Source organism: Aotus nancymaae, unplaced genomic scaffold (genome assembly GCF_030222135.1).
Source record: "Aotus nancymaae isolate 86718 unplaced genomic scaffold, 86718_ANA_hifiasm-v0.15.2.pri h1tg000040l, whole genome shotgun sequence".
Lineage (NCBI taxonomy): Eukaryota > Metazoa > Chordata > Mammalia > Primates > Aotidae > Aotus > Aotus nancymaae.
Window position 1 is genome coordinate 106,478,006 of NW_026988454.1, and position 20,836 is coordinate 106,498,841.

At 34.1% G+C, this 20,836-nt stretch overlaps 1 protein-coding gene across 3 annotated transcripts in view; it reads left to right on the plus strand.

Annotated features, from left to right (window-relative positions):
- COL21A1 (collagen type XXI alpha 1 chain) overlaps positions 1–20,836 on the plus strand; it is a 196,317-nt gene that overhangs the window by 160,118 nt on the left and 15,363 nt on the right. For 2 of the 3 annotated variants that reach the window (XM_064360972.1, XM_064360971.1), the window contains 3 exons: positions 15,310–15,354; positions 17,378–17,431; positions 18,939–18,992. In XM_064360972.1, the coding sequence (XP_064217042.1) occupies positions 15,310–15,354; positions 17,378–17,431; positions 18,939–18,992 (153 nt within the window). Of the gene's footprint in view, positions 1–15,309; positions 15,355–17,377; positions 17,432–18,938; positions 18,993–20,836 lie in introns of those variants that run through there. The other variant, XM_021665449.2, reaches the window with a different exon arrangement.

Here is a 20,836-nt window from a genome sequence, read left to right on the forward strand (position 1 = left end):
AAACAATTTAAATAGATAATACTTAATGTGCTATATATAATAGTTAAGAAATATATAAACATGTATGCATAAAAAGGATCTGTATAGATACAAATCATATGGTTCAATTATGTTTCAATTACTTTGCTTAATTTTTCCTCAGTTGGGTTTTTGATATCTATTACATTGCATTTTTCTTGCCTTTATTTTTTTTTCTATGAGTATTTATTGTTTTTATACCATAACAAAAATTGAGACCTAGATTTTGAATGCTTTTTAGTGTGTTTTTCTTTTTAAAAGATGACAATTTTGCTAGACTACATTTTAATTTTTATTCTAAGAATAAAGGACAAGGGTCTTTCTAAGTGTCTTTAATATTTTGGAAATTTCTTTTCCTAACTTAATATTTTGGAATTTACTTTTCCTAAAATCACTCTGATTTTATTTTGGGCAGCTAGGTGGTTGGTGAGGACAGAGCAATATGAGGGCAGCAGTAGACTAAATTTACCAGTAGTTGAAAGAACAGTTACAGAGAATATTCATTTTCAACTGAATCCACTTTTAGACCAAGTTCTCATTTTGACCAGTGAGTTTTCTTTGGCCAATTCTTGCCAACCAAATTACCTACAGAATTGTTTCAACTGCTGTTTTGTCAAAGCTATTCTTGTCCTGGTGCTCAATCCTGATGGCGTGTTGTATTTGGTGTTAACGTTTTTCATCAGACAATCTAAAGCATTTGCTTTCTAGTTCTCTGCTCGCCAGCCAGCCTCATTGTGTACAGGGAAACATGGCTCACAGTGAAAATGTGTAGGCAGGGTTTGGGTTCTACTGTGAGCTGAGATCCCTGGAGCTCCGTGAAAAGGAGAAAAAGGATGCCTTGCTTCCTGGATCTATGGAGGTGAGTACACATTTCTTAATTAAGGGTAGCCTTAGCAGTTTTATTTTGGAAATGTTTGCTGTTTCATTTTTCCAGGAATAAAGACATGTGGATCACTGTAGTGTGGTTGCAACACTGGCTTATAGAGGCTTTTATTGTTTCCTTTCCTCATGCCTTTTGAATTCTTGCTTAACCACATGTTATGCTTGTCTTTATGATGTAATGTTTACTGCTGAGCCAGTCCAAGTTACCATGTACTTAAGAGACAAGTAGATCTTTTGTTTAGTCACCTTTGCTGCGGTGTGATTATTTGGCATATTGTTTTAATGCATATACACGGAAGATATGAATAAAATTATTGGAGAACATTAACATTGAATTGCTGTGATGATTTCCCATTGTGGAATTAATCTATTTTATTATGCTAGTAAGGTGGAGGTATCTTTATTTGCCTGCTTGACTGTATTTTGTATTTAGATTGAAAGGAAAGAGAAGAAAATACCCACTAGTTCTATAATTGTTTTTATTTGATTTGCAGTTTTATGGTAAGATGTTTAAGTCTTTTGTACAGATTTTTAATACTTTTTCTCACCCCTTTTTCAGGCTCTAGGAGTGGCACATACTTAATATGTGCTGAGTAAACCAACTTTAACTTGAAACTCATATTCTGCTATTACAAATTTCACACAGCAGTTCTTAGTGTGAAGGCAACCCGCATGTAACAATTTGGATAGTACAATTTGAAAATTCAATTGTATTTATTATTGTAATGATGTAATTATGTATATAATAATTATTACAAAACAATATTACTATATAAAACACTATTAAAATAATACATTACTGTAGTAGTAATTATGTTTTAAAATCTGAGAATAACTCTTACAGTGCATTTTGAAGTAGGCTTTATCTAAGATAATATAAATGCTCAGTTTATCTGCGGGATTGACTAAATTTGTAAGCAATATATGTAACTTTTTGGTCTTCTACAATATGACATTTGGCATTGTAGTGACTGTGAAAATATTGTGTCCTTAATTTTGACCTCACAAAGCAAATGTTGGCTCATTATTTGTACAGGTTAATTAATAAAGTCCCACCAGGTTTAAGTGCAGATCTGTTTGATTATTTCCTATTATAAATGGCGTAAATATCATTGACATAGTAAAACTGGACTACCATCAAACAACATCATAAAATAACATGTTGATTTTAAATTTAGAAGCTCTTTGTCTATGACACTGCTCATTTTTTTGTGTTGTTCTAAGAAATCTTTTAAATTATTGTTATTTTAATAAACACTGAGAAGTATTAAAGTTTTTTATTTGATTTTTCTCTTTTCTGTCCATCTCTTTATAATTTGAAAGAGGCTTTATTGAGCCTTGAAATTCAAGAGGAATAAATGCAATTGCAAATATGAAATGATGTATGATTAATTCTTAGAATATCCTCTAAGTAAATAGAATCTCATTGTTGCTAATGTAGGCTCAGTAGTCTCAGTGGCATGGAGACTGATTAAATTCATCTCTGATTTGAAGAGAATGGGTGAGAGGAAACTTACCATGTATACAGGATATCAAGTCTAGATTTCATGGGTTGATATCATATAAACAGGCTTTGACTTTCAAAATATGGATTTGAACTGTATGGGTCTACTTATTTGTGGATTTTTTTCAATACATATAGTGAAAAAATTTTTGGGAGTTTTGACAATTTTTAAAACTTGTGGGTAAACCATGTCACATAGAAATATTTTTTAAAAATAAAAAGTTATGAGTGCAAAATATATATATAGATATTAGTCTATATTATTTCCTGTAATAAAATTTTAAAATTTATCACAACTTAACATTTACAGAGCATACATAGTGCCATTTGCAGTTGATATAAATGTAAACAAATGTAAATATTCAGTATTAAATCATCATTGCCTAAAATTAACTATAGTCCATTTTATGTCACTGTAATAATTTCACAGCCACCTCTTGTAGCTATGTGGTGAGCTCAACTGTTGCAAGTATCAGCTTAAAATGCCACGTGATGCTAATCATCTCCATGGTAGCAGTTTATCATTCCAATAAATTGTGTCTTACAGTAAAAAGTGATCTCAGCTAGGTGCGGTGTCATGCCTATAATTCCAGCATTCTGGGAGGTCAAAGTGGGTGGACTGCTTGAGTGAGCCCAGGAGTTTGAGACTAGCTTGGGTAGCATGGCAAAACCCCATCTCTACAAAAAATACCAAACATTAGCCAGATGTGGTGACATGTGCCTTGTCCCAGCTACTCTGGAGGCTGAGGTGGGAGGATCATCTGAGCCAGGGAAGTCAAGGCTGCATTGAGCAGAGATCGCGCCACTGTACTTCAGCCTGGGCGACAGAGTGAGACCATGTCTCAAATAAAAAAAAAAGATCTCTCATGGTCTTTGCATATTTTTCATTGTTTAGTGCAATACTATAAACTTTGAGTAACATCAGGAAACACATAGGAAGTGCCACTGGTGATTCTGGAAGTGCTCCCAAAAAGCAGAAAAAAAGTCGTGACATTACAAGAAAAGCTTTTATTGCTTGATATGTACCATAGATAGAAGTCTGCTGCTGCAATTGCCCACCATTTTGAGATAAATTAATACAGTGTAAGGACCATGGTAAAAAAAAGAAAAGGACTTTTGTGAAACTGTTACTGCAGCTATGCTGGCAGGTGCAAAAACTTTGCACTTTTTGCAAAATACCTTTTTTTTTATATTGAAAATACATTTTTTATGTGGATGCAGGATTGCTATAAGAAAGGCATACTAATAGACACAAATATGAATTGTAAAAGCAAAATTATTATTACTATTTTTAGATGGAGTAACACTCTATCGCCCAGGCTGGAGTGCAGTAGTGCAATCTCGGCTCACTGCAACCTCCACCTCTTGATTTCAAGCAATTTCTCCTGCCTCAGCCTCCTGAGTAGCTGAGATTACAGGCATGCGACACTATGCCTGGATGATTTTTGTATTTTTAGTAGAGACAGGGTTTTACCATGTTGGCCAAGCTGATCTTGAACTCCTCCTGACCTCAGGTGATACACCTGCCTCGGCTCCCAAAGTGCTGGGATTACAGGCGTGAGCCATTGCGCCTGGCCTAAAAAGCAAAATTAGTATATGACAAAGCAAAATAAGGATGAAGGATCTAAAAGGAGAAGTTAATGTCAGCAAAAGATGGTTTGATCATTTTAAAAACAGATTTGGCTTAAAAGTTGTCAAACACAGGAGAAGCAGCTTCTGCCAACCAAGCAGCAGCACAAGCATTTTCAGGTGCCACTAAGAAACTCGAGACATGGATATCTTCCTGAACAGATTTTTAATGCAGACATAATTGTCCTATTCTGGAAGAAAGAAATGCCACAAAGGACATTTATTAGTAAGGACGAGAAACAAACCCCAGGATTTAAGGCAGGAAAGGATAGGCTAACTGTACTGTTTTGTACAAATGCAGTTTGGTTTATAATCAGGACTGCCCTTGTCTATAGAGCTGCTAACTCCCAAGCCTTGAAGGGAAAATATAAACACCAGCTGCCAGTCTGTTGGTTGCATAACAAGAAAGCCTGGGTGAGAATGCTTTTTCTGGATTGTTTCCATCAGTGCTTTGTCCCTGATATCAGGAAGTACCTTGCCAGTAAGGGACTCCATTTTAAAGTTCTTTTGATATTAGACAATGCCTCCAGCCACCCAGAACCCCATGAGTTCAATGCCGAAGACATCTGAATGGTCTACTTGCTCCCTAAGACAGTGTATCTAATTCAACCTATAGATTGTATAAAAAGGACCTTTAAAGCTATTACACATGGTACTCTGTGAAAAGGGTTGTCAATGCTATGGAAGAATACCCCAGTGGAGAGAGTTTCATGAAAGTCTGGAAGAATTATACCACTGAAGATGCTATCATTCTTCTAGAAAAAGCCATGAAGCCTGCCTGAAACAATAAAACTCTGCTGGAGAAAACCGTGTCAAAATGTTGTACATGATCTTATGACACAGCCAATCGGAGAAATCACAGAGACTCTGGATATGGCAAAACAACAACAGAAGGTAAAGGGAGAAGGGTCCGAAGATAGGGATCATGGAGAGATTCAAGGGAGAAGGGTCCGAAGATAGGGATCATGGAGAGATTCAAGGGAGAAGGGTCCGAAGATAGGGATCATGGAGAGATTCAAGGGAGAAGAGTCCGAAGATAGGGGTCATGGAGAGATTCAAGGGAGAAGAGTCCGAAGATAGGGATCATGGAGAGATTCAAGGGAGCAGGGTCCGAAGATAGGGATCATGGAGAGATTCAAGAGGTAACAGACACCAGGTCAGAGGATTTAACAGAAGACAACTTGATGGTGATGAGTGCCTCCAAACCAGTGCCAGACTATGGGAAGAAGACAAGAAGCAGTGCCTAAAAACAAATTAACATTAGACAATCTGGAAGAATGGTTTGGATTATTCAAGACTGCTCTTGACTTCTTTTACAACATAGACACTTCTATGATATGGGTACTGAAACTGAAGCAAATAGTGGAAGAAGGATTGGTGCCTTACAGAAACGTTTTTAGAAAAATGAAAAGCAAAAAGGCAGAAATTACAGTGTGGTTTCACAAAATTACACCGTGTGTGCCTACCTTTCCTGCTTACCCTTTTACCTCTTCCACATCTGTCTCTGCCACCCCCTGAGACAGCAAGACCAGCCCCTCCTCTTCTTCCTCCTTAGCCTACTTAACGTGATCATGAGGGTGAAGACCTTTATGATGATCCACTTCCACTTAATGAATAGTAGATAAATTTTCACCTCCATATGATCTTAATAACATTTGCTTTTCTCTAGTTTATTATAATAATACAATTTATAATACATATAACATGCAAAATATGTGTTAATTGACTGTTTACGTTATTGGTAATGCTTTCAGCCAAAAGTGGGCTATTAGATGTTACATTCTGGAGGAGTCAAAATTTGACCATGAATTTTCAACTGTGTAACAGTTTGGCACCACCAACACCTGTGTAGTTCAAGGGTCAACTACATATAAAAATCCTGTGGTGGGTTAAAACTCCTAAAATTCATCAAAATAAGCAAATTTATTCATGACAGGCAGAGTGTTAAGAATTTTGTTCAAGGGTTAAAGATTGGTGGAAAACTATATATATAATGGTTTTTAAGCAGGGGGCATAAAATGGATTATTTTAAAATTTAATTGGTAGATAATCATACATTTAAAACCCCTTGATTACTATCCATCTTAGCATCCATAATACAGATAGTTTTCAAGAGTGTCTCACTTATTTATATATAAATAATTAAAATATTTTTATATTTAAATATAAAAATATAAATGAGACTCTATAAACTAGACTATACGTAAATGAGAGTCTCTTGAAAACTACCTGTACTGTGAATATAAATATATATTTATATAAATGTAAATTATATGTAAATAAGTGATTTTTGAAAATGATCTGTGTATTTATCTCTTGAAAAAAATATATAAATAACCCTATTTCTTAAGCTCTGATCTACAGAGTACCTCAAAATTATCAGAAATGACTATTAAAATTCAGTTTTCTGGGGCCATTCTAATAAATCAAAATTTGGGGTCAAAGCCCAGGAAAGTACATTTTCAATGGCAACTGTGTGTGAGTCTGATGTAAAGTTTAATAACTATTGATATAGAGATTTTGAAGCAGGTTGATCAAAAAGAGGAATATGAACATAGTAGGAAGACAAAAGTTACCTATTGGAGGAGAACAATTAGCTTTAGTGACATTGGTACAGAAAATAATGATGATATTTTAATATTTTTTAGGCCATACATGCTTTAATATGTATTTCTCTGGTTACATAAGTTTTGATGGTGTCATAAACAATAATATAAAATCATATTTCCAAATGGGTTCAATTTCCTTTGCATATTTAAAATATTTTGTGTTTATTGACAAAAATAAAAGCAAATACATTTTGTAAAACAAAAATACATCTATATGCAACTGAAGAGGACTAAACTTGCCTATATGAAAGAAAGATATAACCTCACAAAGATAGAAATTAGGTCATTTAAATTTATGGGTTTTATTATAGCATCAATTTTCATAAAATTTTTAGGTTATTTTTCCAGATTAAAAAATTTTTACATAATAGTCAAAAACAACAATCTGTAATTATAGATCTGATATATGACCAATTTTTTTTGTTTTCGAAAAGTTCTGTGACTATGGTAAATTGGGGGAAATGCTGCCTGGGAAAGCTAATTTTACCAAATGTCGAATTCCTAGCTCTTCTGTCAAAGAAAGTGCTCCTGAAACACAGCATTCTCCTTCCCTAAGCAACATGAATGCCTTTGTCCAACAGAGTGTACTTAGCAATATCTGAAAACTACCTGCAAGAATAACCTCCCAAGCGATGAAAACTTAGCAAATGTGTTACACTGGGAGGTCACAGCAGGGAGGTGTATTAAGATCCCTCCAGCATTGATTTCTACGTCTGCAGTGTAATTCTTTCTGGTGGTTCTAGTTCTCTTACCAAATGATAGCCACAACCTTGCTTATATCTTTACTTCTTTATTTTGAAAGACCAGTGCTTAACAGTAATTCCTTGAATGATTTAAATTTGAGAAGAAAACTCTTAGTTGTTTTTTGACATTTAAGATATGAAATTTGTAGGGACCAAGTTTTCATTTGTTTATTATTATGTATTATGTATTTGATTACATTTTATTAGTTGTATCTAATATTTTTACTCATTATCACTTCTTATGTATGTTTAGTTTATCTTAAGTACTCAAAAAGTATAGAATTTGTGTTGTAAATTTGAGTTTGCCTTCACTTACCCAAATTCCATTCCCATTCCCAGAGGTAACAATTGTTACTCATTTATTGAGATTATGTCTGGACTTTTTATTTGCATATACAAATACATAAGAACATACACCATTTTTTAAACAACAAATTGGATCCACTGAAACTTTTATTTAACTTTATTATATCAACATTTACCATATAAAGTTATAAGATATAAAATCTCTCTTATTTCATTAATAGCATAGCTATAAATCAATCTAATCTCTGTTATTAATGCTATATATCTATTTCTGCATACTAAGGCAATACTTTTTCATGAGGTATATATCCCTATAAGTGTGACTACGTTTTAAAATATAGACAATAGTTTATTTCTGAATTTAAGTAGAAATGTCTAATGTTTCACCAAGTATGATGTTTACAATTGGTTTCTGATTGATTCAGACTTTGGTTTCAAATATTAGCTCTAGTCCTAGATTATTGGGAGTTATCACAAATACTGCATGACAAATTTTTAATGAATGTTTGGTATCTTTTGAGATGATTTTGTGTGTTTTCCTTCTAAATTGTTAATATGGGGATGTCATTAGTATTACATATTATACGGATATATTTCTTTATATTGGTCACTTCTTGCCTCCTGAAACAATCTCTACTTAGCCATGCCACTATGTTTAACTTACTAGTCTTATAATAAGTCCATTTACGTTTATTTTAACAAATCACATCAGCTTGTAGATATCTTTTTCAGGTATTATTATTGACTTAGTATTAGTGGCTTCATAATTTGAATTTACTTGATCACCCTTTTAATGCCTTGGAGGAATTTAAATTACATAAAAACTATCTGGTCCTTGGATATTAGATAATATTTCTGTGGTAGGCGAAATATGACAACTCTCTCCTTGAAGATATCCACATTTTAGTCCCTGGAACCTGCTACTTTCCACAGCAAAGAGATTTTGCAGATGTGGTTAAAGTTAATGACCTTGAGATGGAAATTTTATTCCAGATTATCTAAGGAGGCCCAGTCTAATCATGAGTAATCAAAGGTAGAAAAATACAGAAGAGGAATGGGTCAAAAAGATGTGACTGGAGAAGGACCCGACCCATTGTAAGATAGAGAAAATGAAGGATAGATTCCTTGGGGCTGTAAACCAAGGAATGTTTTGGCCCCTGGCAGCTGGAAATGGCCCTCAGTTTATAGCCAGTAAGAAAATGGCTACCTTGGTCCTACAGCTGCAAGAAACAGAATTCTGCCAATAATCTGGATGAGCAGGAAGCAGATTATTTCCGAGAGATTCCAGAAGTGAGTGCAGCATTGCTGACTCTGGAAATTTAGCCCTGTGAGACCCATGCTGGACTTCTGACCCACAGAACTGTAAGATAATAAATTTGTGTTGTTTTAATGCAGTAAATGTGTGGTAATTTGTAATGGATCAATAGAAAAAAATTTTTCTTTAAATGTTTTACTTTAGTCAATGCTTGTCTATCATTTCATTATTTTTATAGGAAAATGGGATATACATGATATAAACATAAAATACACAATGGGCTGTATTATGCAATAACTAGTACAGAGATTTAGATGGAATAGCATATACATTTCAAAAATAAGAGTTTATAAGTAAAAGATATGGAAGATATTAGATTAGATATAATTTTCAAATACCTAGTTATTTTTATTGTATAATTAAGTTTAAAAATTCACTCAGCTTGTTTTCTTTATCAAACTAACTTCATTTCTTTGTGGGGACGGTTAATGGCATTTTAAAATATTTTGGTATGATTACCTCTATCATATGTAAAATTTCAAAAAAATTAGTGAAATTTCCAGGTATCTCTGGAAAAGATTTAACTTCTATTCAGTACCAAGTCAGTTATAAACATCTTTGAAAAATCCACTTTTAGTTTTCTCCTTAATGAGAAATTGACCATAGTTTGGTTTGAATTACATAGTAACAAAAACGGACCCCCCCAAAAAATGTAGTTTGTACTTTGAGGCTTTCAGAGGATCAGAGCCCATTTTAGGACAACTCTAGTATTATTTTGGAACTTTTTCTTTCAAAATGGAATTGATTTTAAGTTTTGCATATGTCTATACATACATAATTGTTTGTTTTTATTTTACACATTGGTGTATTTCATATGCATTTTACTTACTGATATAAAGGCATGTTGTCTTCCTGGACCTTTTGGGCTCTGGTGGCTACATGACTCTCCTATCATGTGGCAGGAGTCCCAGATCTCTTAATCCTTTCCTTTCCTCTCCAGATAGTCTTCCTCCTCACCTGAGTTTTCAGGTTTGTTATTTATTTGCTAAGAATTTGTGATTTTGTCTTGTCCAGGAAAAGGATGCTTTTGCAACAGTAACATTGTTCAGACTATTTTATTGGTTTTAAAAAATATAGAAATGCCTTTAGGTGTGGAAAAAAGCAAGTTACTGGGAGTAGCCTTGAAAGTGGCCTGTAAGCTTGCAGTGAGCCAAGATTGAGCCACTGCACTCCAGATTTGTCTTAAAAAAAAAAAAGAAAAGAAAAAATGGCCTCCAAATGGCTTTTCCTTCCTATGATATCTTTGTTCTCTTTTTTGTAGCTTATAACGTGAAACTTGTGACACTTTCTGTTTTATTATAAACATGAGTAGCTTACAATTATTGGCTAAAGTATTTTCTATGTAAATTGTTTATCTTTGGGTAATTTGGGTCCAGTCCCAAGTGGGCCCTGGTCTACAGGCCAGGGTGAATAAGTTCATCCAACATTCTTAGATTTTTTTTTTTCCTTAAAGATTATTTACAGCATAATATGAGAATAGAAAACTGATCATTTCCTTATCAAGGTTTTATTGCAAGTACTTGTATATTGGTTTCTTTTAGGCCTGGCAACTGCGATTGTAAGTTACTTCTCCTTATAGTTACCTTACCACAGAATAATCTGTTGTAAATCATTCATAATGGCCTGACAGTTATGGGGGGAAAAAAAGCATTGAAAAACACTGGGGGGTTCAACTACAAGTATGTTTAATACTCTTGGTCATTTTTTTCTGAAAAGGTAATGATGGATTATTTAAAATATTTAAAAAGCGATGATAGTATTACTACTCTGTAACCAAGATCAGCCAAACATGAAAAGAAAAGGTATTGAATGCGGGGGGTGGGGGCGGTGGGGGTGGGGGGTGTCAATGCCGACTTGTTGGTGCCCCCCAGTGGGGAACTTTAGATTGCTAGCATCATCCTACATACAATGGACATTTTTGGAAATGAAAGTAGGGAAAAGCAAGGTAGAAAGGCAAAACAAAAACAAAAAAAGCAAAACAAAAAATGCAAAAGCCTCAAAATGGAGAAAGAGGACAAAATGTAGAGACATGGAAAAAAATTGACTTCAAGTATTTCACAACTTTCAAAGGTCAGGGAGGAGCTGTGAAGAGACATTTATAAAAATTTGTTCATTATTGTGCCAACACTAAGCTAAATAGTTTTGAAAGCTAATTGATAGAATGTACCAACTCTATGAGATAGGCCTATTATTTTCCCCATAAAGAAAACTGGGATTTAGAGATTTTACAGTTTAAATAACTTGCCTGGAGTGGATCAGCTATTAGGACATGGGCTGGCTGACTCCAGCATCAATGTTTTTAGCTGATTCATACAGCTTCTACCGTGCTCTTTACTGATAATCATATTGTAATCTTTTTAGCTAATGAGAATGATACTTTGAACACAGGAATTTTTCCTTCATTGAATCTTAATGAATGAATAGATCACTTCTTGATATAATAAAAGAAAATATATATTATTATTCTGATATTTTGATAGCTGAATGATATTAAATATATCTACCATTTGTGTAGAAAGGTAGATAATTTTAATATAAAAATACCATTAATGGATTAGATCTTTTTTTTTTTTTTTGAGACGGAGTTTCGCTCTTGTTACCCAGGCTGGAGTGCAATGGTGCAATCTCGGCTCACCGCAACCTCCGCCTCCTGGGTTCAGGCAATTCTTCCTGCCTCAGCCTCCTAAGTAGCTGGGATTACAGGCACGCGCCACCATGCCCAGCTAATTTTTTGTATTAGTAGAGACAGGGTTTCACCATGTTGACCAGGATGGTCTTGATTTCTTGACCTCGTGATCCACCTGCCTCAGCCTCCCAAAGTGCTGGGATTACAGGCGTGAGCCACCGCGCCTGGCAATCTTTTTTAGTGAATTGAAAATATTGCATTACTTAAAAGCAAATTTGACCTAAGATGGTCTAATTTCATAGGTAAAGTAAATACATTCGTTGCATACGGGGAGAATAATGTGATATGTTGTCTTTTCTAAGTAATATTGTCATAGACACATTCCCTTCATTACAAAGTATTCTCTAGGAAATAGAAGTCAAACTCTTTATTCTAAAGTATGTATTTCTATTCTTAACAACGTGTTTGTTGTACAGCAGTGGTTTAAATGGTTACAGAGAAGCTTCTAGAACATTTTTTATGTCAACATTCTTTAACCACAAAATTAAGCAGGATTTTCTGGTTGACTTTCTACTCTTCCTCAAACCCAAACTGAAATCACAGAAGTAGAGGAAATATGTCCATTTACTCTTACTTGTTTCTGTCTTTACTTGGACGTTATCTCAGTTGCCTGAACTGAAAACCACAGTGAAATAGAAAATAGCCTCCTTGGAAACACCATTTGCTCTATAAAATAATTGTCACTAAATACTTTCGGGTCAGCAAACTAGTAATTTTCAAGTGCTTTTGGATAATATTACTGCTAATGTAAAATTGGCAAAGTTTAGTCAATTTCAGTATACCTATTGGGAGCCCAGGAAAATACTACCTTGGAGAATTTTATTAACTAATGTAGTGCTGTTAATCTCTCCCTCAGTAATCTGGTATTCTATTCATGCTTGTGGTATTATGTTAGTTTTGCCAAGAATTCCTTAGATAAATCAGATCTACATTTTGTTTTTGATATTGTATAGTGTTTATGTATTTTTACTTGGTATCTGTCTGTAAAAGAAGTAATAATTCTTAGCATAATTAGACATAGAATATCTAGTAGGACTTGCTTTACATGTCTATGAAATATATGTTAATTTTTGACCAGTTTGAGAGGATGAACAAAAAGAAAAGGAATATTTTTTAATCTGGAATCTCCCCAAAATAATCTCGGTATCAGATATATTGAAATAATGTGAGATTTGTGGCTATGTTCTACTGCAGACCAAGCTCAATATTAGAATGACTCAGATAAAAAGGTGTCAAATCAAGTCCAGGGAGTATCAAATCAAATCCAGGGAGTGAACAGTGGGGAAATGGGCTCTCAGGGGCTTTGAGGAGGTGAAAGCCAATGTGCTATTCATGGAAACCCGGGTATAACGGTTTGTCTCCAGGAAAAGGATGTGAACTAGCTGACACTGAGATTGGCTTCAGAAACAGAAGTTGATTTAGGATATCTATAACTAATTCCTGCTAACATCACAGATTGTGTAAGGGCACAGGGTCTTGAATACTGATGAAAACTTTAAATAATAAAAGACTAGTAAGAAATTCCACTTCTCAGGTCTGATACAGTTATTTGTAATTGCATGTACACTTTAGGAATTCTGGGGGCCAAGGTTATTACATTGACAGAACTGTACCAGTTTTCCAGCACAGAACAATGTATAGCCACCTTACTTCTGAGAAGAATTTACAGACATATTTTAGTTAAATTCAGAAATTAATCTCAACTTTTAGCGAATTTTCATATGCGTGTGGGTATTTGAATGGGAGGAGGTCACAGGGTGGTTTCATGCCAAATTGTGGTTCATTGCAATGGAGGCACTTATTTTGAATAACGTTTATCTTAATTGATTGCATTGAGAATATGCATTTTCTGCCTAAGAAGATATAATTCATTTCATAGTCATAACTCAGTGATTTCACTTTTACTTTATTTTTTAGAGTGCTTATTAGGTGCACTGCAATCATGTTTTATATTGTTACTTTAAGGTATTTATATTGTTTTTATGTTATTGTCTACTTATGTTTATAAAGGCTTGTCTTTTCAACTAGATTGTGAGTCCCTTGTTGATAGTCATTGCTCACATACCACTTTTGTTCTCCGAAAAGGGTATAATGAAGTGGCAAACAGAATTGAGCTAAATAGAATCAGACTGAATTCCAGTGTATGATTCAAGTTCAGATTTTAAAACTAGAACTATGTGCTTGTGTCTTGCCCTATAATTGTGATTAGAACATTGATCAATAAAGGTTGTATTTATAAGCATAAGATGTGAAAATAAAAATAATGGCAGACTCCTCCTGTCATGGAAGACACTTGATCTCATTGACAATGGCAGCCCTACCACCTGCCCTGATTTACTGAAGAGTCCTGCTTTCCTTTGGAAGTCCTGCTACTGCAGAGGGTTTTCAAAGTCATAGGGATGTGACCCAATTTCCTTGTCTTCATTGTCAATACATACGTATGAATAGAAATGTTGTTAATTATTTCAACTAAAATGTCACTTAAAAAGGTGCTAAGAGGCCGGGCGCGGTGGCTCAAGCCTGTAATCCCAGCACTTTGGGAGGCCGAGGTGGGTGGATCACGAGGTCAAGAGATCGAGACCATCCTGGTCAACATGGTGAAACCCCGTCTCTACTAATACAAAAAATTAGCTGGGCATGGTGGCGCGTGCCTGTAATCCCAGCTACTCAGGAGGCTGAGGCAGGAGAATTGCCTGAACCCGGGAGGCGGAGGTTGCGGTGAGCCGAGATCGCGCCATTGCACTCCAGCCTGGGTAACGAGCGAAACTCCGTCTCAAAAAAAAAAAAAAAAAAAAAAAAAAAAAGGTGCTAAGAAAATTGAATAAGAAACAAAAATTCATTAGCGCAATCACTGCTTGTTTTGTGTGATAAATGATCATTTTAGGTAAATACATGAAAAGACAGACAATAGAACTGTTGTGCAACTAATAAATGTGCTAAATTTATTCTTAACTTGATAGAATTAACATTAATTTTCTCTGAATGTTGCTAGAGACATGTGCATTTGGGTTCAGCCATGTGAAAGAGTGACCTGTACTTCTTTATGTCTCTTTACAAACTGTGGTTTTCGTATTCTTCATGATTGCATCAGCAAGGGAAATATTAAGAGAAAAGATTGCCTTTTTTTACCTGAATATTTAGGTTCTTGGGTATTTCAAGGCTCAGGTTGGAGGAAATAATTTCATTACATTAATTTTTAACTTAGGTGGTGAAACTGTGAGGGCTTGTGGAACTGTTGTGCTAAATCAAAGCTTGTTTCATTTAACAGATTTTCTTGCATGACTCATTACGAGTAATATAAGAATGTGTTCAAATGAAGCATCCTTTTAATTGTACCACTCGTGTTGAGTGATACAAGAACTGAGATTAATTTCCTCATGGTTTCTTTTTCAAAAAGCCTTTATTTAAAGCTCTAAATATCAGTAATATTCATATAATGCTGTATCTCATAATTTGTCTTTTCCAAATTGGATTATTATAAGTAGCAATAGTATAATATGCATACATTTGAAAATATGTGTTATTTACCAGTTAAAATTCCAATTGTAACTGATTCTTCTTTAAGGATAAAGTCTTCAACTTTTTATAAGTTAAAAATTTATTTTATTTGTTTTTAGGGAATCCCAGGATTTCCTGGAAGCCAAGGATTAATGGGCCAAAAGGTGAGTATTTGAGAAAGTTAGCTTTGTGCCTGGATCTGCTCATTTAATGCATTCTTGTCTACCATAGAATACATTTTTACATTTGTGGTAACAGTTAATTTTTCAAATACAATATAATTTTAGAAGTTGTTTTGGCTTTGCAAATTTGGATATATTGTTTTGTCATTGTTTTATAGAGATAATATTAATCTAGATTTACATTATATGAATCCTTTTCAATTTTGTACTCTAAGATAATCATGGCATAATTCTTTATAGTTAATTTACTTAACTATGTTTCTGAATGTCTTTTTAGAACAGATCTTGGTAATAAACTTTCAGGTTTTATTTAATTACAAACTTCTTTATTTTGCTCTTGTTTTAAAAGATGATTTTGTAGACTATACAACTCAAGGTTGACAATTATTTTCTCTTAGTAAATTGAAGATTTTCTTCTATGGTTTTCTGGCTTTCATTGTTAACTGTGAATAATCTGCTGTCGTTCTAATTATCATTCTTTTGTAAGTAATCTATCTCTTCCTTTTGGAACCTTTTAAGATATTTTATTTGTTTTTAGTGTTTTTCAAATTCATTACAATATATTTAGATATATCTATATCTCTTTATTCATCTTGCTGGGAATTCAGTTTGCTTTCTGGCTCTGTGGAATTATATCCAATAGTTTTGGAAAGAATCAGCCATTATCTCTATATTATCTCTGCTCCGTTCTCTGTTTCTGAAATTCTGGTTAGATATTTTTTTATATCTTCTAATTTTATACTCTACATCTCTTTTTAGCATTACTTACCATATTTCTGTATGTTTGATTGTCTTGCATTCTAGTTAAATGATTTAGATGTATCTAATGGTTTACTTATTCTTTCTTTATTGTGTCTCATCTGTTTAAATGATCAGCTAATACTTTAAAAAAATTATAAACACTCATAATTTTCACTTTTAGAGTTTATAATTTTTAAACCACAACTTTTTGTTCTTGAAGTCTCGTGTTATATTTTCAGTACTAATAGTCTTTCATGATTTTGTTTTTTAATTAAAAAAAATCTCATTTCTAGTTCTAAATTCTGTTTCTAACAATTCTAATTTCTGCAGTTTATTATTTATTATTTCCATTATTATTTATTTTTCTCATTCTTGTAGCTTGCTGTCTCTTCTTTCTATATTGTTTATCATGAGCTCATTGCTTCATCTTAATTTAGAAGGTGTCCTGTCAGCCTAACTGGGAAATGAAGACCTGCCTTCTGCCGGTAGCCATGTATACCATTTCAGCCCCCTTTGAAAGTCCTGAGTCATCATAGGTATTGAAGATTGCTGCTTCCTTTCCATGGCTGGCCACCATTCAGTTTCCGAAGAGCGGAGGATGTACCCTCAGATACTCCCACTTTTCTTGGTTCCTGCAATTCTGTCTCTGGCAAGGTTTCTGTATGGTTCAAATCCTCATAATTATGGCCCCAAATTGGTATTTTTCATTAAAAATGAGAGATCTTTCAATACCTCTCCTACTTCTTGGAATATCAACACTCTGTCACAGAGGATGTCCCTTCTAGGGTTTTTGTTCTGGACTTACAGGTTTCCTTAGAGAACTTAGCCACAACCCCAGAAGGTGAAGTCTAATGCTGTTATTTTTTTACTCTATTTTTTCTTTATTAACTTATGTTCCCTATCATATTTCTTAAACTCTATGATAAATAGGAAAATTTTTCACTTGATTTTTTTTTTTCTGCTGTTTACCTTACCAACTCTATCTAAGCTTCTAGGTCCTTTGAAAGAATGGCTAGTATTGCTACAAATGTGATAATATAAATATTGACAGTAAATCCTCAGACTCTATGTCAAGGTCTTTAAGGTGTTAGGTTCCAATTTTTGCCTTGCCTTGGTCTTTCCTTACCGTAGTGGAAGAGAAAGCAGAAAAAGTTAAGCTGATTGATATTCAATTGTCATTCCATTGTACTTTGCCCAGAAACTTTCTTGAAAAAAACTGATAATTTACAATTTAAAATTTTGATTTCTATTTGATTTTTTTTAGGGAGAAATTGGGCCTCCAGGACAGCAAGGAAAAAAAGGAGCACCAGGGATACCTGTATGTTGATGTCATTATTATCAAAGTGTTTGCAGTGTTGCCACTACCTACCTGAAGTTCATATTCAAGAGTTAATAAAAATGTAGGGGATACAGCAATGAAAATATTTCAGGTCCATGAATTCCATTCAGTTGTATGAAAAATATTATGTCTATATCCATTTTTCTGAAGGAGTAAAGATTTCTCCAGTTTCTCAAAAAGTTGTCCAACCAAATAAACATCAGGTACCCTAACTGTAGATAAATTAGAAAACATACATTCTAGCTATTAGTTTAAAAATACTAAATACCATCAAGTCTAAATCTCAGTGATTTTTTTAAATTAAAAAAAAAAAACTTATTACACTAAGAGGAAAGGATACGTACAGAAGACATAATATGGGAAGGTCCTAAAACAGAGTAAATTATAGTAGAATTTTCAGGAGTAAAGAGGGCATATGAAACTGATACTCAAAATTATGACAGTGTTATCTTGTGTGCAAGACATCCCCCCAAAATACTAATTGTATTGCTAGAAGTGATGTTGACTTTAATCTCTAAATCAAATTGTCTGTTTTAGGTTTGTATTGAGATTGTATTTTCTAATGATACAGTGATTTTTAAATCCCCTTTCCTTTGCCAAGTGTTTTAAATATGTATAATAGTATTTAATGTAGAGTCTAAATTAAAATCAAGCCCTAATTGAAAGAGTATTACCATTATCTTATTTCGAATCATATGGTTAAAGATACAGCCATTTTGTAGGTTGAAGAGAGACTACAAGATTATCCAGATAATTTATTAGAACGAAACTCTTAAAAATATTGTTCAAGATAATAGAATTCTAAGTAATAAGTAATGTTAATTAAGATAACATCTGTGCGGTGGCTCAAGCCTGTAATCCCAGCACTTTGGGAGGCCGAGGCGGGTGGATCACGAGGTCGAGAGATCGAGACCATCCTGGTCAACATTGTGAAACCCCGTCTCTATTAATACAAAAAAATTAGCTGGGCACGGTGGCGCGTGCCTGTAATCCCAGCTACTCAGGAGGCTGAGGCAGGAGAATTGCCTGAACCCAGGAGGCGGAGGTTGCGGTGAGCCGAGATCGCGCCATTGCACTCCAGCCTGGGTAACAAGAGCGAGACTCCGTCTCAAAAAAAAAAAAAAAAAAAAGATAACATCTGTGAAGACACCTAATTCTTAGCCATCATAAAAAAGTATAGAAAAAACAAATTTTTCTTTGTTTTTCTTTTTCTAGCTCTCCAATCATTTTTGCTATTTGTAGGTTTTGTGAGCGATAGAATTATAAGTGCTCTGCTAGCCTTCATGCTATCTTGCATAATTTGATTTTTACTTTTATTATTTTTTTGGATGGGGGAGTAATTTTCTGAATATTGTATTATATTTTCAAATACTGTATTATAATTTAGTCAATTACTTACTATGAGAATGTGTAACCTGAAAATTGATTTAATATTTTTAAGTATTCTTCTCTAAATTACTCTTAAAATTCCTTTTTAAAATTGTAGGGCTTAATGGGAAGCAATGGCTCACCAGGTCAGCCTGGAATGCCAGGATTTAAGGTAAATATGATAAAATTAACAAGATTGAGAACTTTGTAATCACAGTGGCCATTTATGAAAATTTTAACTACTACCTTGATTGTACTTTAAATGTGGTTTTTATTCTCTGGAAAAAATCAATTGTAAGAATGAAATTTGTAAAAGCTCATCATAAGAAATAGGCTAAAGTAAAGCTCATCCTGTTATGTTGGAAAGCGCCCAGAATTCTCTGGTACTCAGCCCACTTCTCCCTTTTTGGTATCTTGGGGCCACTGAGTAATACTAGAGCTCTGTGGAGCTCAGTGCCAAAACCACCAATCTAGAGCATTCATAGTTAGAAATAAGAATATCTCTTATAGTATCAGTTTTCTAGTCTTCTTTATGGTATTTTTATTTAGTGGAATGTATATAGATAAATTGCCTTGTAGTAAATTGTATTAGTCCTGTGAGTAAGAGCATATTATCTTTACTTTCAGATTTTAAATAAGTAAGGCAAGCTGGACACATATATTTAGGATATGAGGTTAGTTATTTTCAAGGTAGAACTAAAACTCTTTGAATGTTATTATTTGACTATTTTCTAGGTGTATGTAATCCTGTGGTAAGATAACTATTTTGTTTTCTTGGTGAATCAGAGGATCAGATGGGAAACTCGAAAAACTGTTTCCAACTATTTTGCAAATAGATTCTAGGACACCCTCCAAAAAGGAAGTGATGGAATTGCTATTTTGGAAGCATTCAACCTTTGACTAGGCATTGCCTCAGGGGACTAGACCCTGGCATATAAGATGAGTAGATTACCTAATCTATTTTACTTTTAATTTCTAAAGTATTTAGAAAAGAGATAGAGAAAAAAAGACATGGGAGCCCAATAATGAGAAAATGTAGCTGCTCTTCCATCAGTGGCAGACCCTTGTCGATCCTTGGAGTATTGTGGGCTCCAGTAGCTATAGGTGCACACAGAGTTGGTATAATACACTGGAGTGACTGAGCTTTCTAAGCAGAAGTTCTCCAGTTTCTCAAGATCATTTAAGAAAATACCCCTTATTAACTGGTGCACAGTGGGCTCTCTCATTGTCTTTTGGATTCTCTAATTCTTTCTCTTTTTTTTTCTGATCACATCAAAGGAGATTTCAGTGCTATGGATTCTCTAATTCTTAAGACTGCAGCCTAAAATTTCATCAGCTTTTTTTTTTTTATTATTGTTGGATATACCACACTGTTGACTCACAGTGAGTTGAAGATCAATTAAATCTGTTGGACTTCCCATAAAAGGTTTTAGAACAATGTATTTGTGCTGTCTGCCACTTAAACAGATTCTGCTGATTTGGCTGGGTAGGCAAGTGGGCATTTCCAGTATCACAGTTTGTCTATTTTTACATGAATTACTCTAAAGTTGGTTTTTTGCATCTTGTGCTTGTACAATAAAAATAGCTCCAAGATGTTAAAATTATGCATATTAAATATAGTCTTTTTAATGAAACATTTTAATTTTTTTCATGCAGTATATTAGGTATTGGAAACTTTTTCTGCAAAGGTCCAGAAAGAAAATATTTTAGGCTTTGAGGGCCATACAGTCTGTTGTAACTCTCAATTTTGCCACTGTAGTGCAAAATTGGCCACAGGCAACACCCGGTCAAATGGGTATGGGATGTGGCTACGTTCTGGCTAAACTTTAAGAACTTGCATTGGGCTAGACTTAGCCCATGGGTCATAGTTTACTGATCTGTATGTGAGTTGCTTTCTGCTAGTTTTGTCAGCTTATGTTTGTGGCTTGTGCTGTCAATATCACTGAAAGAAGTTCTAGGGTGAGACAAAAAGTATTTAGTAGGGCAGAGATGAGGCTGAAACTGAGACAGCTATTT